This window comes from Perna viridis, chromosome 10 (genome assembly GCF_037379345.1).
Source record: "Perna viridis isolate PV_CMFRI_1.1 ecotype Kerala chromosome 10, ASM3737934v1, whole genome shotgun sequence".
NCBI lineage: Eukaryota > Metazoa > Mollusca > Bivalvia > Mytilida > Mytilidae > Perna > Perna viridis.
The window spans coordinates 28,486,459-28,504,494 of record NC_142454.1 but is presented as its reverse complement, the minus strand read 5'-3'; the positions used below and the strand labels follow the sequence as shown (position 1 = coordinate 28,504,494).

Below are 18,036 nucleotides of genomic sequence, written 5' to 3'. Positions count from 1 at the left end.
TCCGATGGAGCAGTGTAGAGAATAGAGTCGTCATATTCTGAGACGTTGTATAATATTGATTTGTTGTGACATGCATCATTAATTTGATCCTCTATCCTACATAATAACACCTAGATAAACTGTTCCGTACTACCATACATCGTGTACTAAGTTACAGCCCTAGATTAATCCTACGAGGAGGAATCACCTTTTTCGTTTGTAAATCATATCCACATTTGATGAAATGAAGAACCCTGACACTCAGATTACTTGTTTATTTTATTGGGAATTTTGAACCAATTTTACAGTTTCATTTCGTTTTTTTTTTTGTTTTTTTTTTGTTTCTCAATTAACCTATTGATTTAAACGTAGCCAATCACGTGAATTCCATTTATGGAAGTCAAAGGCATTGTTGAAATATAGTTCAAACTTTTGTATGTGTATTTTAATTTTTCTTTGACCATCATTTATGGAAAAGAAAATAATTTCAATCGTATACTGTAAAAAACGGGCAGTGTATTTAAATACGAAATAATCAATTGATACATCTTCAAAATTTATCCGCCAGATCTCTTTTGCGGTGGAAGTACTTTACTTTAATTCGGTTATCAACCGGATGTCCGTCCCTTTGATCGACATCATCAGAAGTCACATGACTTCCTAGTAAAAATTGAACTTAAATAATCTCATATGTTCAAGATCTTTAACTTACATGTACGCAGGTTAGTCAAGAAAGACGTGTTCTGAACATTCGTTCGTTGAGGAAAACTACGCGAACAGAATGCAACCCCAAACCAGACAGATGATCCAAAATTTCGAGAGAAAGAACAGCTGTTGAAAAGCTACAAGGAGAGGGCAGGCGATACACATTCTGTGAAGTATCCATTAAACATTGCCGTAGTAGGTTGCCCAGGTGGAGGAAAGTCATCCTTTTTGAACTCTGTGTTCGCAAGTTTCAATATGGATAGCTGGCGTCAAATCGCCATTCATGGAAATTTTGGTGGTGGAGGCAGACAAGTTACTACCCGATTCAGAAGGTTATTTATCGGTTCTGAATCAGTTTATTTAGATTTGCTAGTTTCCATCCTGATTTAAAGCGTCTGGTCTTCGGACTATTTCTGAATTCTGAAACGCGAAAAATAGTATCTGCAAAATTGATTTTTTTTACACTATAGAACGCTTATCATTTTTTGAAACCGCGAAAATGTTTACTTGACAGAATTCACGAAAATGAGCAAGCACGAAAAATAATTCTTTTAAAGTAATCATTTTTACATCTATGTTTGCATAATCTATCGAACCTATTAATGATTGAATACTCATTTTATAAGTTACATAAAACAAATTATGCATTTTAACAGCGAAAAAAAAAGTATAGAAATTCGATGCTGAACAACCGTTTGGTCATATTAAGATTGTTCAAAGTTCCCTTGCTTTGTGTTGTTTTTTCTTTCTTCAAAATTTGAACTTTCCCATTTCAGTTACCCAAATTAGTCTTATTACCGGATTCACGATAACGTTTTGAACTTTCCTACACGTATTTCAGTTGTCCAAAGAAATCGCATGACTAGAATCTCGAAAACGTTTTGAACTTTCCCATTTCAGTTAACCAAAGAAGTTGTACTGCCGGGTTCACGATAACGTTTTGATGCCTACATTTCTTGATATGACTGGTTTTGAGGATGATTGTTCTGAAATAGGCAAAGCACTCCTGCGATTGGTATTTTCTGGAAGAATCAGTGAAGACGAGTCTCTCTTAAAAGAAAGAAATTATGTCGGTTACCATGGCATCGATGGTTTGGCGAAGAATTATAACAAATCCATGAAAATGTATGTAAATAAATTTCCCGTCGACCGGATCATCGTTGTATGTAGCCCGAACAGTCCGTTGCCTGAGAACTTTCTTGAAGCTGGAGAAATGAGAGGTAAAATATTATGGCAATATGTAACTTGTGTAATCGTTAACGGGACAGTTGATTATATCGGATTTTATTTTGTTATAATAATTACCCCTTCTTTACAGTTTTACATTAGCTAGGATTTATTTATCTTAATAACTTTATAAAACTTATGTAAACATTTTGTTTTGGTTAAAGATACGAAATTATTACATGTAAGATCCTCCCCTACTCATGATTTTTTTCGAAATTTAGTGGGCCTAGAGGGTATACTGCTATATCATATATCATGGAAAGATAAATAAATGTATTCTTTTCTAACTCAAAAGTGGTAAGGTTTTCTGCTATTTTGCATTAATTACAGGAGAGGTAAAAGATTAATCGGCCCCTATACACTTCGATAAGTAATTTAAGTGAAATCTTTATTGTAGGTATTGGAAAACAAGTAACATGTAAAGATCATATGTATAAAATTGCAAAAATATAAAAATGAACTTTTCCCGACAAAAGTTGACTCATCACAGAACAAAAATGCCCCTATAATTTTCGATGATTAAGAGATAATAAGACGCCGTATAATATTACAAAGTATAACAGTTACTAAGTATTCTTTACTGAATATCAAATTAAATAACGCGGCAATCTCGATTTGATCTGCAACATGGGCTTTGCAAATGAGTTGGATGTTCCAAATTTTCACATATTTAAACTTTTAATTGTACTAAAATTGTATAACACGGGATCGTTTCCGGGCATTTTGTCTAGTTTCTGGACTGTTTTAAGCTACAAACCTCTAATGTAACTTCCCATAGGCTTCAACGCTAATTTTACTAAGTTCAATGATTTATGGAGCTTCTAACTTAAGTTTAACCTAAAGAAAACTATACATCACCTAAAAGATGCATATGTACACTAATAGCTCTAAACATGCTATGTGGGGTTTACTACATGTACCTTGCAGTACGACACCGGCTCCTAGAAGACATTGAGCTAAAAATAGAACGGGAATTCCCCTAGATTTCACAAAAAGGGGTCTTCATGCAGAACTCATAAAAAGTATTTAATTCAGAAATAAAGAAAATATAATTCCCTGCCAAACACAAGCTCACTTGTGCAAATTTGATAATCATTTTTGTCACAGCAACATAACACAAATACACTAAAACTTGTGTAGGACTATTTTTGCTTTAGGCCCCCCTTTTGAAATGAGATTTTAGGCCTACTAAAGGAATTGTAAAAAGGGGTCCTAAAATTTCATCCCAGTCCCAGGATGGAAAAATGTACCTTGGTCCCACCGACACCAAATTTGGTACACAAGTTGTAAAGGGGGGGGGGGGGTTAAAATTTTCTCAACGGCAGAGGAAGGTATTGAAATTCCCAATATTTTGGAAATTAATTTTCCTTAAGTAGGCCTAAAATTTCATCCCAGTCCCAAGATGGACTAATTGACCTTGGTCCAAGCCATTTGCACCAACGTTTGTATAGATGTGATAAGTGGGTCCGCTTTTTTAAATTTTCTCAACGACAGAGGAAGAAATGGAAGTTTCCAATATTTTGGGGATTGATAGTCCTCGAGTAGGCCTAAAATCTTATCCTTATCCCAAGATGGACTAATTGACCTTGGTCCAAGACACCAACTTCAAACTTGGTACATAAATGGTTAGGGGCAATTTTCAGACAATCGTAAGCAATTTGTGATCATATAATGTTATGGCACAGTTTTTGCCATCGTCGTCGTAGTCTCGGACATTAAACCCCAACAAACAAACAAACGTAGTCGTCCTCGTCGTCTTTGGGCACCTCGTTACCATGCTATACTTCTAGTTGTGTATGAGCAATTGTTCTGAAATTTTGATATGATCTTACTAACCACAAATGGAAGGTTCATATTCACTTTGTTCCCCCTACCATTTTAGAAAAAGGGGCTAAAAGTATATTTTTTTATTAAAACCCATGTAGAAAATTTGTTTTATTCCGATTGTAATTATTCTTTTTTGTTGTGTTCCTTATTGAATTATTGTAAACAAATGTTGCAGCTGATTCCATGTATTTTGGACCATATTCAAGTTATAAGGGGTCAAAGTAAGACGACGCCCGCAAAAAATCAACTTTTTTTTATCCGATTTTAAAATCCCTTTTTTAATGTTCCTTATAACAATTCTTGCCTGCATTTATCAGATTTCAGACATCTCTTAAGGTTTTCAAGTGATAATGAGCCAAAGAGGCTAAATCCGGAAAAAATCGTATTTTTCATTTTTTGTCTGATTTCAAAAACGAAATTAATTCGATTCCTCATACAAACCCCTGCCTGCATATCAGACATCTCTTACAATTTTCGGGTTATAAGGGATCAAAGGGGCCATACCCGAAAAAAATCCACTTTTTAAAAATTTTTTGTCCGATTAAAAAAATAAATATATTGGATCCCTCATAAAAGTCTCTGCCTAAATTTTTCAAAAAGATTTTAGCTATCTCGTACAGTTTTCGAGTTATAAGGGGCAAAAGGGGCCACAACCGAAAAAAAATCGACTTTTTTATTGTTGGTCCGATTTTGGCTTTAATTCATTGGGTTATTGGATTCCTCATAAAAATATTTGCCTGCATTTAGCATAGAAATTTCAGAGATATCTCATGTTTTTAATGGGTCAAGGGAGCAACACTCCAAAAATCGACATTTTTTTATTTGGTCTGATTTGAAAATTTTTAATTAACTTTAAATCTTTTTACAATATAGTGTCAAAACCATGTGTTGTGTTCATATAAACTGTAAGTCCTTATGCTTAAGTGTGTCAAACTAATATAGTGATCTCACTTGCTCTATCCGTCAAGGGTTCGATCACTGCGGTCGTATCATGCTGTGCTTGGTGAAGCTTTTTATTAAATTTGTGTAAAGGACAAAGGAAGATATGGAAATTCCAAATATTTTGGGAATCGATAGTCTTTAATTATGCTTGAAATCTCAGTCCCAAGATGTACTAACGGACTAATCGACCTTGGTCACCCAGGTTGACCTTCGAATTAGGTTCATCACTTGATTTTTGACGTTTTTTCCTGCAGAAGCGCTACTGGATCTTACTCCTTTTTTACAAAACAGGGCAAGGTACGTGTATCTTTGGTTGCATTATAAGTCACCAGTATGTGGAGGCTTAGCCCTAGTAGGGACCCATGGGTCAAATCCTAATGAGGTCCTCTGTTTAAATCGAACTAAGTTAAACTAATTTGTGGAGCTTCTACCTTAAGGTTAACCTAAAGAAAACTATACATCACCTAAAAGCTGCATATGTACACTAATAGCCATAGAAATATTATGCGAGGTTTACTAGCCTCCTAGAAGACCATGAGCTAAAAATAGAATGGAAATTCCCCTAAATTTCACAACAAGGGGTCTTCATGCAGAAAATTTGATTAAAAGTAAAGATCAGAATGAACCATTTCGTTATTTTGACTGCGAGAAAATATATACAGGTTTGTACATGTATTAGAAAAAGGAATTAATAGAAACTACACATCATAGTTATTCGTCATGCTTGATATTTCAACTGGATACTACAAGGAGTTATTTTCGTAACAAATTGGTATCTTCTGTCAAAATCACTTCCTCGATATCAATACATATACAAGGGAAAGTTTAAAATGCTATCAGCGCTGGAAAGAATCTTGTATAGTTTACGTTTCTCTATATTCCAAAGTATTTAAATAGTTACCATGCAATTTTATATGCCTTGTATGATTGCAATCAAAGATCTGCCTTATAAGTAACAAGTGCATGTAACTTTTGTTTCATAAATCTTATTAATCTATACTTTTTTTTCTATTCAAATAACACCGAAAACTTTTCACAACGTTAGTACTATTTACCCTTTTCCCTGTTTCAACCCAGTGGGGAATGTTCCAAGAGAAATCGATTTGTAAACCTTGAAAATATATGCCTACATCTTTAATACGAGATAATCTGAAATCAGACATGAGTTACTTCCACATAACTTCATGCATTAAATTGAATATTTATATTTGAGGATTTACAGCTCCGTAAACACAAATTTTGTTGTGGAAATGAATACTTTCTTTACACAATAATAATTTTGAACAGTAAATTGCATGAAAACTTTAAATCTTCCAAATACAATTTAATTCAAAATTCCGGCAAATTTTCTTTTGTATACAAAATGTACTTTATTATTGAAACGTCATTATTTCTCTTTTAAAGTTTTATAAGAAACTTTGAAGTTTATTGTGACAGAGTAGTTTTTCTATTAGCAAATTGACCTTCAGGGGAGACTATAAGCGAAATTATCATAATTCCCAGGGTCAAAGTATGTTTTTATTATCATTCAAAACGGTTTTTGTTAGTTGGGGTTTAACGCCCGAGCAGCAATATTTCAGCTGTATTCAGGCGATTAACATGAAGTGGATGATAAAATGAACATGAAATGATGGTGAAATGAAAAATGGGATGGGACACAAGGATAATGGGTCGACAAATTTTGATTGCCACTGAAAAAAGGGGAGAGATGGGTAGAGTCTGGCAATTTGGTCTCCTGTGGCGGAGCCTTATGGTTCCTTCTCCGGGAGAATACCACAGTAGGGTTCTTTAACGTGCTAGGAACGTGGCATCTTTCCCAACACGGTGCACCGCTATGGTTTGCGGTCAGGTTTTCCGTATTGTAGCCTGACAACCCTAGCATGTAACACGCCAGGGGTAACCTATTCCACCACCTGGGGCACACAACCCAGTTGCTCTGTGGGCAGAGCGCCCTAGTCCCCGGCTAGGGTTCTGAGCACTATTTAGTCGCCTTTTACGACAGGCTTAGCGCTGCTGCAGGCCTATCTACACCCGGACCTGCACAGATATTGAATATTGTTTATTATACTTGATAGTCTAGTTCTTAGGATTATAAGATAATTGAACGAGTAATAGGCATGTGTACATGTTGAAAAAAAATAATAGCACGGGCGCTGATTCAGTGGACCCAGAAAAAAAAATCATTGCAACGTTCTTTTTCACCGTCACATACTTGATGACTTTTAAGCAATGCCAGGGTTTCCCTCCTTAGTTTAAATCCGGAATGACATTATTTATAAAAGAACAGATCGACGGGCGCTTAAGGAAAAACTGAGGAAATTAATATCCTACCAATAATAGCGGTCCAAAACCTGGTTTGATATTCAATTCCTTAAATTTATATATGTTATTCTAATGACTGTTTTTGTATTTGTGGTGCTTTGTCTGAATATCCTGTTCTTCATTCCAATTTCCTCAAAACGAACATTGTTGAGCTCTCAATTACTGAATAACAGAAAACAAATGTCAGATTGTATCTATCTGTTTAAAAAGCATTTAAGATATTGATCATGTAAAACAAAAGTTTTTTTTGATGATATACGAGCTTTTCCGTTGTACCAACAGAACAGAACAAGTTGTTCGGGAAATGATTTCGTAATTTACAATTTTAGTATAACTAGTGGTTCAAAAATTTGCTCATTTGCACATTTTGTAAAGTTCATGTTGCAGGTCGAATCGAGAAAGTTGTGTTTGTTTCATTTGTTATTCAGTAAAGAACACTTAGATATACATTGTAATATTGTATGTTGTCCGGTTGTCTAATTATTATCTCTTGATCATTGAAAATAAAATGCACTAAAATGCAATCATTTTTAGAGGCGAATTTGTTCTGTGATTAAATAGTCAACTTTTGTCGGAAAAAGTTCTTTTTTTACATATTTGTTATTGTATACATGTGATCTTTACATGTTACTTGTTTTCCAATATTTACAATAAACGATTTCACTTAAATTACGTATCAGTGTGTTGCGGTCGATTGATTTTTAACCCCCCCCCCAAAAAAAAAAAAAAAAAACCCTCCGTCCTCTAATTGATACATTTGTAAGTTTGATATTAAAAACCTACATTGATTTATCTTTCCATTGACATATGATATAGCCATATACTCTCTAGGCCCATTAAACTCAAAAACTAGAGCACTTTTTTACTACTCATATATCCATTGTAGGTTACTACATGTTGATCACATGCGCAGGTTAATTTTAACTCTTAGTACTGATTGAATTCTTATTGATTATTGCGATGAGGACTTCGTCCTCCATACAATTTATATGACATAAAATCTACTGGATCCATATGTACATGTACGACTTTTTATATTTGCAAAATGCATCTCTAGTAATCACAGTAGATAAAATTTATAATAATTTTTGACACAGATATTCTACAGATGACTTTCACATTGGCAATTTACGATGAATCTGGTAGAAATCAAACTGGTCTACGGTTTTATACTAGTCACCTGATGTTTTCTTTGCAATTTCAAGGTTGTAAAGTACATCTAGGAAAATAACCCAGAAGCTATAAGGATGCTAGTCTTACATATTTTATTTTCAGAATGCAGTATAGTTTAAAAGATATTTTATTTTCCCAACTGACATGTATATTTTAGACATACCAATAAACGGAGTTTTAACGTACAGAGACAAAGTCCAGTCCAATAAAACGGATCCAACAATACAGAAACGGGTCGACTCCTTTATCAATAAACTTAGGTTGCCTGGAAACAGATTTGCCCATGTCATGAACTATTGTGATGATGTTGATAAGCAGCAGTTCTGTCTGAATACATGTACACCTTCCTTAGATGTACCTATTTTGTCTTTTATGCAACAGGTATTTGTGATTAGTATCCAACCAAATTACACCGATATAAAACTATATTTCAGCGACGGAGCCAGGAGATTCCAGGGGTGGAACCCCCTTTTGTTGAAAAGTTTGGTTAATTAAGTTCGAACAAAAGGAGCAAATGATTGCCCAGAACTCCCCTTTTCTTCTGGTTTCTGGAATCCTTCTGTTATCTAGGGATCCGTCACTGTGTTTGTATACTGATGAAAGGAGTATTATAAAATGTATGACGGTTAGCTACAAAAGAGCGATAATGAATTTATAAATTTTACAATAAAAAGTCCGTTTGGGTTTTATAAATCTTCGAAAAAAAAATTAAAAATTCATTCAGCCAATATCTAAAAAAACTATAATAGATAGAAAGAAACCTTCAGTTGATGAAATGATCCTTATAATAACTCCTACCATAGTCTTCTTGAGTCAAAAATGTTGGACAACTCCTTGTTAAATGTATTGCCCTTGAAAGGTAAAATTTAATCAGGTGAGCCATTCAGGGTCCTGGGAGCCTCTTGTTTTTAAATATTTCATTTTTTCCACTTCAGTCCATTTCTAAAGTTCATACGAACTTTAAATAGTATTTTTTTTTAATTTTATCTCAATAAAAGAAAAAAAACACTTTCCTATGCTTAATGTAATGATTGTTCAAGAATTTTTTTCGAAGATTTATAAAATGGTGTACAGAATACTAAAACTGTGGTTAACCTGACTGAAAGACAACTCCAACTCAAATTTCTCTCATCTGCATATACATTACATGTACTGAACATTTAATTTTTTTTGTTTGGAATTAACTCTCTTTGTAAAACTATTATGACTATTATGTTGCTACAAGAACATCTACATGTGGTCTACAATTTTCAATTTTAATTTTTATGCACACATACCCAAAAGCCTTACATATCTGTTATTTTTCACTTTCCGTTATAAAATGTACATGAATAAGAATGGACATAACTGTATGTATATTATATTTCAACAAACACACACACACACATATATATATATATATATATATATATATAGAAGAGTCTGAAAAAATTCCCAACGATGTTAGAACTGTCAAATTTGCGAAGCAAATTTTTGTCGTTCCCACCGCGGGACTCGAACTCGTACCGCTGTGACATCTATGGCAACACCGCCTGCACTAAGTCCAGCGCCCTAGACCACTCGGCCATCTAGCTGTATAAAAATGTAGCTTTCGCTGGCCGGGTCATTCCTCCTCGTAGGATTAATCTAGGGCTGTAACTTAGTACACGATGTATGGTAGTACGGGACATCTAGGTGTTATTATGTAGGATAGAGGATCAAATTAATGATGCATGTCACAACAAATCAATATTATACAACGTCTCAGAATGTGACGTCTCTATTCACTACACATAATAACATTTAAATGAACTGTCCCGTACTACCATACATCTAGTACTAAGTTACAACCCTAGATTAATCCTACGAGGAGGAATGACCCGGCCAGCGAAATTTTCTTATAGCCTAGCTGGCCGAGTGGTCTAGGGCGCTGGACTTCGTGCAGGCGGTGTTGCCATAGATGTCACAGCGGTACGAGTTCGAGTCCCGCGGAGGGAACGACCAAAAATTTGCATCGCAAATTTGAGTTCTAACATCGGTGGGAATTTTTCAGACCTTTATATATATATATATATATATATATATATATATATATATATATATATATATATATATATATATATATCCACTGTAGTCCATTTGAATTTAAAAAAATAGAAAAAAAAATCTTGAAAATTCATTTGTCATAAGATTACGAACCAAGGGAAATATTTTTATTAGGATTAATTGCCAATTGGTACACCTCAGCCTTTCTAGTTACACAAAAGGAAAACTTCGGAGGCACTAGGCGGATGGATCTTTCCGGAATTTGACCGATTCAATTCTAAAATTATATTTATTATAATAAACTGGTTGAATTTTTTTCACCGTCACTATTTTTCTTAGTTCCTCGCTTGGCGCCAAAATTCTTGGAAGAAATGTTGTTCTATATTTCTTGTGCTATCCAACTTAACTTTAAAGCGTTACCTTGTGGATTGAACTACTACGATTCGCGTCTGACTACAATTCCGGCAAATTTTTCAAGAAGAAATTCTCCTTTCTGCATCCGAGATTATTTTGAATGTAGCAGAGATGGCCGAGTAGTTCCGATTGAGTTAATTGCTTAATTCCATTTCATGCCTTTTTATTCTTTCTTGTTTGCTTAAGTATTGGAATAACTATTTGAATATTCAGTTACATAACATCGACATGCGACATCAACTCAATAAAAAATATCTGTTATAGATTTTAATTGACCACCACACAGTCATGGTTTCTAATCCTGTATTGACATTTAGATATTCAAATTACTTGAAGTGACTTGGTATGAAATGTAGCCTGGCCACATGGATTCCTTGTTTAATTTTACACCAGATATTCAAATAAGTGTTTTAACATTTGAACTGACAAAATTAAATTAATGCTAAGGGAAATTTTTTTTTAGGTCTGTTGACATAAAATTTTGAAAATATTTCTAAGAGTTCGTATGCACAATACAAAAGCAAATGCTGTTAAATTAATTATTTTGAAAAAAAAAATATGATATTACAAGGATTTATTTTCGAAGATTTATAACACTGAAACATACTGTACTTCAATAAAGACAAAACAAATCTCAAAAGGAGAGAACGCCTAACGCCCCTTTCCCCTTCGTATTTTCAAGTATAGGGGAATGTGATTCTAAGCCTTTTATACATGTACAGGTAATGAATATTGTTGGCATTTTCAGGTACTAACCCCACACTATAAGGATAGAAAGAAAGGAACTGACTGGCTGATATTTGTATTTGTGGTTGCTGTACTGGCGTGTCTGTTCGTTTTTGTTGTTTAAGTAGCAGTCTTTTTGAGAATCAAACAAAAGGTGATTAATGTACATATATGTGCAAAACCCACAGATTTCACTTCTTTTTGTTATGCAAGAACAGATACAGACCACGAAACCACTTTCAGTTTATCCTTTTGTTGCACTTTCGAGATAAATAGTGACATGTATAGATTGTGTAAAATATTGGCGCATGACAGGAGTTATCGTTCGTGGTTTTGTTTGACGCGGTTGGTTTATTGAGATTTCTCTTAAGTTCATATCTCAAAACAACCAGAATTATCATTACGTAAAAATACAGCATATGGAGACCAATAAAAGCATCATTTGTTCGATGGATTTTTCTTCACAATGTATCAGCAGTGTCTGCATTGTATGTGGACTAGTTCTTTTAAATTATATATGTAAATGCAGTATTTGAATTTCATTCATATTGCTAATAAATGTATTTTATTATAGCATACATTTGTCGAATGTAAACCGTTGATTACCCCTTTTTGCGCATTCACCGGCGACGATAGGTCAAAGTAATATCTATCCAAAAGACGAAATTACCTTTTCGTATGGCGTATACACAGCCAGACCAAAATAATGTTTACTAAAAATGTTAAATTATCATGCATTTTACATGGTTGCGAAACGAGACAGCCCATTTTTCAAAAGTGATGTTACGGCAGAGAAATTGGGGCCGCTCAAGGCCTTTGAAGCTTACCCTTGTTTTTCCTATACTTTGATCTATTATGTTTTGAGAAAAAACTTATTTTCATAATATAATATAATAATAATAATAATATTTAAAAAAATATGTCGAACAATACATGTAATATACATTATCATAAGTTGGTACATTGTACAATGTATGTACATGCATGTAACCGTATGTATCATATATATATATATATTTAATTGATTTTGACCTTTTCGTGAAGTTTCTTGCTAATTTCTACATGTCACAGCATTCTCTTTTCAGAACATCTCCGGGCATTTCAAAATCTTGGCATCTACTAACTTCTATAAATATGCATGTTATAATTGGCATTCAACAATTAACATTTTCCTCCTTTTATTAATAAAGTCAGGTCCGTCTGTGCAAAATATACATGTAACACCGACAAAAATTGAATAACTCGGATACATATTTTGATCGTGACAGGAAAAATGGGGCAAGATTAGATTTTTGTGAATAGTGTTACAAGTCCATTTTTATTATGTACATGCATACATGTATAAATCGAATAACATTTCCTGAAAATATCTTTTTCCAACTCCATGCAATTTCTGAGATATGGGCCATTTCGTTATTGTGACTTACACAACAGATTCATGAAATGGCTCTTATTTTCTTTGTAATGGTGACATTTTGTTTTGTGAACTACATGTACATGTATGCTGTATTTCAAGATGTTTTCTTCGTGTGTTATTTGTTACCAGGTCACAAACTTGTATTTCTATTATTTTATTCTTATCCATGGTAACTTGAATCCATAAGTGTATTCTGTTGTTGCTAAAGCAACACGATACTAGAATTCAGGATTGTAACTTGTAAACATTCTGAAGTGCCTTTGTTGGTAGCATTACAGGCTTGAGTGTTAACTGTTGACTGTACTCCCGAGTCAAGTCTACTTCTTTCTTTGGCACAACAGGCTTAGGACAAACTTGATCTTTGAAATCATCTGTATATACAAATATACGTATGTATTCATAAAGGAAGCACTGCCTGGCTTTATCCAGTCCTGCACCTGATAGTATTGCAGGCATTCTTGTCAAGAATTTCTGAATTCTTTCTCTGGTATTGCAGTTCAGTGCATCTTTATTTGGTTTGCCAACTGATTCATGAACCCTTTCTGATAATCCGTCCTCATCCAGTGATTGTGCAATAGCTTGGAACTTTTTTTCTCCCGATGCCGTGTATGAAACAGAATATGTAGCCTGACATACCCTATTGCAATTGAAGCAAAAAAAAAATAATGTCTAGTGATATGGACTCTGTTTTGCTTTGGTTTTCTGTTGTTTTTTTTCTTTCGTATACCGGGATCCAGTTCGTATATGAGAAAAACGTGACAACAATATCCACTTCCTCTCTAGACAATTCTCTACAATGTTTACGAAATTCTATGACACTAATAGTATCAAAGTCAATAAAATTTACTGCAGGGCTTACCTTGTACCATCATAAAACTCTTTACACCAACAATTGTTTTGAGTTATATATTCAATAGTGTCACTATTGGACGGTTCTAGAAAATAAAATGATCGTCTTCACTAGATTCTTAATTAAATGTAGCGTCATTTAATGTCAAAGTCGCTGTCTCCTTCGACAGTATCACTGACTTGTTCATTTATCTGTTCATCATATTTTTCTGATGGTTGTCATGGTAATTTAGAGTACTAAAAACTACTTTTGTACAATTGTACAAGTATATGTATAAGCAACTGGGTTGGTGTTGTGTTTCTAGTAATTAAAGCATTTTTACTTAATATCTTACCGGTGCAACTGTTGCAACCAGATTTTTAAGTCTGCATTGCCCAACTTTTATTTTTGCTAGATTATAATACTATTTATTATTACTGTTTTGTCTGTTTTATTGTCATTGTCCAAGATTGTGAATGTACTGTTGTTCCTCCTAATCATGGTTTCTTTGCTGTAGAACAGAAGGCGATTAATAGTCCAAAAGCGCCGATTCAGTCTGACAGGAAGTCGTGCCTTTCGGAGCTTCCCATACTAATTTCGGTATTTTCGTACCTTCACTGAAAACCGTTTGTTATATGGTGTTAAATAATCATTCAAATTAAAATTTATTTTCGTTTCCGACATGCCGTAAGAGTGGGTCTTTTTGGCGTTAATCGGTTATACCGGTCTTAACAAATTAGCGACAACAGTGTCAAGAAGCGTCAAGAAGTGACAATAATCTACATACTCAACTTCATCCGCTTACAGGTTACACCTGTCTCATAAGCAAGCGAAGCTCGCTCTTAAATGTTTAGACATTGAAAAGGATACCCGTTACTTTTGCTTCGCTCGCACGAAAGGCCACTGCCTTCCTCATAACAATACCCATCAAGCAATAGTAACATTCTTTGATATTGGGAAGGAGAAACCTTTTAACGCCCCCCCCCCCACCCCGCCCCCCGAGGAAACATTAACTAAAAACACCTTAGAAATTTTTGTCAGCTCTGATTTCATATATTATACTTATAATCTTCCGATGTCGAAAATTTTGTATTGATATACGGTTTTAATTGTCGTAATACATTATCCTAATTGTCATGGTCTGAAATGTCAATGGGCCAAAATGTCGGGCGTTCGAAAAGAATTATGAATTGTCATAGACCGGAATGTCTTTAGGTCGAATTGTCTGGCATAGGTAAAAAAAATATGTTTCCTATAAACTGTCAAACGTCTTAATAGATTTCTTTTATTTCATTTAGTTTCGTTTCATTCTGTTTCGATTTGTATTGATTTATTTTGACATGTTTTTATTTCGTTTTGATTCATTCTGTTTCGTATTGTTTCGTTTCCATTCTCTTTAAATCGATTTTCTAAACGTCTTTAAAGATTTCTTTTATTTCATTTAGTTTCGTTTCATTCTGTTTCGATTTGTATTGATTTATTTTGACATGCTTTTATTTCGTTTTGATTCATTCTTTTTCGTATTGTTTCGTTTCCATTCTCTTTTTATCGATTTTCTAAACGTCTTTAAAGATTTCTTTTATTTCATTTAGTTTCGTTTCATTCTGTTTTGATTTGTATTGATTTATTTTGACATGTTTTTATTTCGTTTTGATTCATTTTTTTCCGTATTGTTTCGTTTCCATTCTCTTTTTATCGATTTTCGTGTTTCGTTTTTTTTTTGACATGTTTTTATTTCGTTTTGATTCATTCTTTTTCGTTATGTTTCGTTTCCATTCTCTTTTTATCGATTTTCTTTGTTTCGCTTTGTTAACATCTGAGTGCCATACTGCAGACTGTTATATGACCAACCCTCAATCGGAACTAAACGGTAAAAATTTCAACCAGTTATACTATAATTTTAGAATCGGATCGGTCAAATTTCCGGACAGATCCATCCGCCTAGTGCCTCTGAGGTTTTTCTTTTGTGTAACTAGTTTGTTTGTTTGTTTGTTGGGGTTTAACGTCCGAGCAGCAATATTTCAGCTATATTCAGACAATGAACATGAAATGGATGATAAAATGAACATGAAATGAAAAAAAAGGATGGGTAACAAGGATAATAGGGTCGACAAATTTTGATTGCCACTAGAAAAAGGGGGAATGGGTAAGGTTGGGCAATTTAGCCTCCTGTGGCGGAGCGCAAAGGTTCCTACTCCTATCGAATACCACAGCAGGGTTCTTTAACGTGCTAGGAACGTGGTATCTTTCCCAACACGGTGCACCACTATGGTTTGCGGTCAAGTTTTCCGTATTATAGCCTGACAACCCCAGCATGTAACACGCCAGGGGTACCCCATTCCACCACCTGGGGCACACATCCCAGTTGCTCTGTGGGCCGAGCGCGTAGCCCCCGGCTAGGTTTCTGAGCACTATTTAGTCGCCTTATACGACAAGCTTAGCGCTGCTGCAGGCCTATTCTTTTAACACCCGGACCTGCACGGGGCTTGTGTAACTAGAAAGGCTGAGATGTTACGATTGGGCCAACCTTATCTTGGAAAACCTATGATTCGATTTGTATTTAATCATCGAAATTAGCGAATACTTTCCGAGACTGGTTTGGTTCTCAATTGCATTTAAAAAGTATACGAAAATGAAGCTGCTATGGTGCTATTTTCAAGCTTCTGATACTGAAGGTTCAAAACGGAAATTAATGTTTTTTTCTTGCAGTAAGTATACAGAACCCAAATGATAATTCAACCATTAACACTCTCTTCGGGAGCGTATAAATATCAGATTTGAAGTAATTCACGAATATCAAAAACCCATTGTGTCGTTTTTCGTTTGTTCGTAATTTTTTTTTCTGTTGACAAGTCTATCGTTAACTATCGTTTGTTTTCTGATGTTTGATTTTCATTTTATTGGTGTTTTCTTTTTGTATACATATGTGATATATTACAATATAATATGTTTCAATGAAATTTCATTTAAATGGTTTCTTTTTTCATAAACATAAAACATGAATAACAAATTAGTACCCTCCTTGAGACGTTTAGGTGTCCCGCACGCACGATAAACGAACGCTCCTAATGTGCGTTTAAATGCACGATAAACGAACGCTCCTATCGTGCGTTTAAACACACGATAAACGAACGTTCCCAGCGTACGTTTAAACGCACGATAAACGAACGCTCCTAGCGTGCATTTAAATGCACGATAAACGAACTCTCAAATCGATAGACGAACGACGAAAAGTAATAATATTAACATATAATAAAGACGGAAAAAAAGAAAACAGAGTTAATGAAATTATATACAAATGTAAATTAATAATAACAAAAAATATAAATAATAACAGTTAATTCAAGAAAATAATCAAAACATAAAAATAAACGAACGCTTCTATCGTGCGTTTAAACAGACCTCCTTGCAAAACGATGTGTAAACGCACGATCAACGATGCACGAACGAAAACATGGGAAACGTGAACGTTTTATTGTCGACGGCCTTTCTCTCTGCCCTAACAACGAAACTTAAAGTTTTGTCTGATGATATCGGTTAATCTGTTTATGAAACCTGTCCACCATTGTACAAAGAAGTATAATTTTCCCTTACAGAAAATGACGAAAAGCCATTGGGATTATTTTCGTAGACCAAAAAAGAAATTCCGCGTTATACGGGTCCGGATGTACTGTCACGTTAATTTGCGAATGTGTATTTGTTTTCTGTTTTTTGTTTTCTTTTTTGTTTTTATTTGTTTCTTGTTTTTTTGTTTGTTTTAATCTATGAAAAGGAGTCCAAATAGCTTTGATTTGAAGAAACCTGGAAGCATGCAATGATTTGAAATTTCTTATATATTTTTATACTACATGTATATATCGCGTTTGCAAAACATTAGCCAAAATTTATCTAACTCAACTACATGTACGTCTTTGCACGTAAGTTTTTGTCCTTCAGAATTGATCATTATCTATCGACTTGTATAATATTCACTTAGATAGGGGTTTCCCGCACCAGATATATACAGAAAAAAGCACAAATCGTTTTTTGCCTGGTTCGGTTCATCCCAACACTGGATGTTCGAAATATTTTTTTTAAAGTTAAACTAATGTTGCACATATGCACATTTCACTGTGAGAGCTCATTTACATGTCGTCAAGAGAATTTTGAGTAAAAATAAAAAAAAAAATAAAAAAAAAAAAAAAAATAAAAAACGTAAGGCAAAGAAGTGAGAGATGTTTTGAGCAGATGATATCTGCAGATATGAAGAACCAGCACATATTTGAGTGTCGACTATACGCAAATGCCCAGACCATTTACTTGGCGATTCCACACGCCAACTCGTAATGGTATCACAGTAAAGGCCATTATGTTGTTTGTTTAGGTAGTTGGATTTCGATTATAATTGCTTATCCAGAAATCAGTAAAAATCTTGTTCTACCCCTCTGTGGCCCTTTATTCCTAATTGGTT

The 18,036-nt window shown here is 34.3% G+C and overlaps 1 protein-coding gene across 2 annotated transcripts; it reads left to right on the top strand.

The window, feature by feature from the left end:
* The first annotated feature begins 941 nt into the window (after positions 1-941).
* Positions 942-11,863, top strand: LOC148605250 (uncharacterized). 2 transcript variants are annotated; one of them, XM_088548139.1, is made up of 4 exons: positions 942-1,016; positions 1,585-1,904; positions 8,333-8,556; positions 11,363-11,863. In XM_088548139.1, the coding sequence occupies exons 2-4, from the start codon at positions 1,628-1,630 to the stop codon at positions 11,462-11,464; spliced, it is 603 nt and encodes a 200-aa protein (XP_088404265.1). In that variant the 5' UTR covers positions 942-1,016; positions 1,585-1,627; the 3' UTR covers positions 11,465-11,863. The 2 variants fall into 2 exon arrangements, with proteins under 2 accessions (XP_088404265.1, XP_088404264.1); XM_088548138.1 differs by lacking the exon at positions 11,363-11,863 and having other exon boundaries at positions 8,333-8,773.
* Positions 11,864-18,036: the final 6,173 nt, after the last annotated feature.

Excerpts from the sequence above, each read along its gene's own strand:
- LOC148605250 (XM_088548138.1), top strand. The coding sequence starts at position 1,628 with ATGCCTACATTTCTTGATATGACTGGTTTTGAGGATGATTGTTCTGAA. Across the intron at positions 1,905-8,332 it reads TGAAGCTGGAGAAATGAGAG|ACATACCAATAAACGGAGTT; the intron begins GTAAAATATTAT and ends TGTATATTTTAG.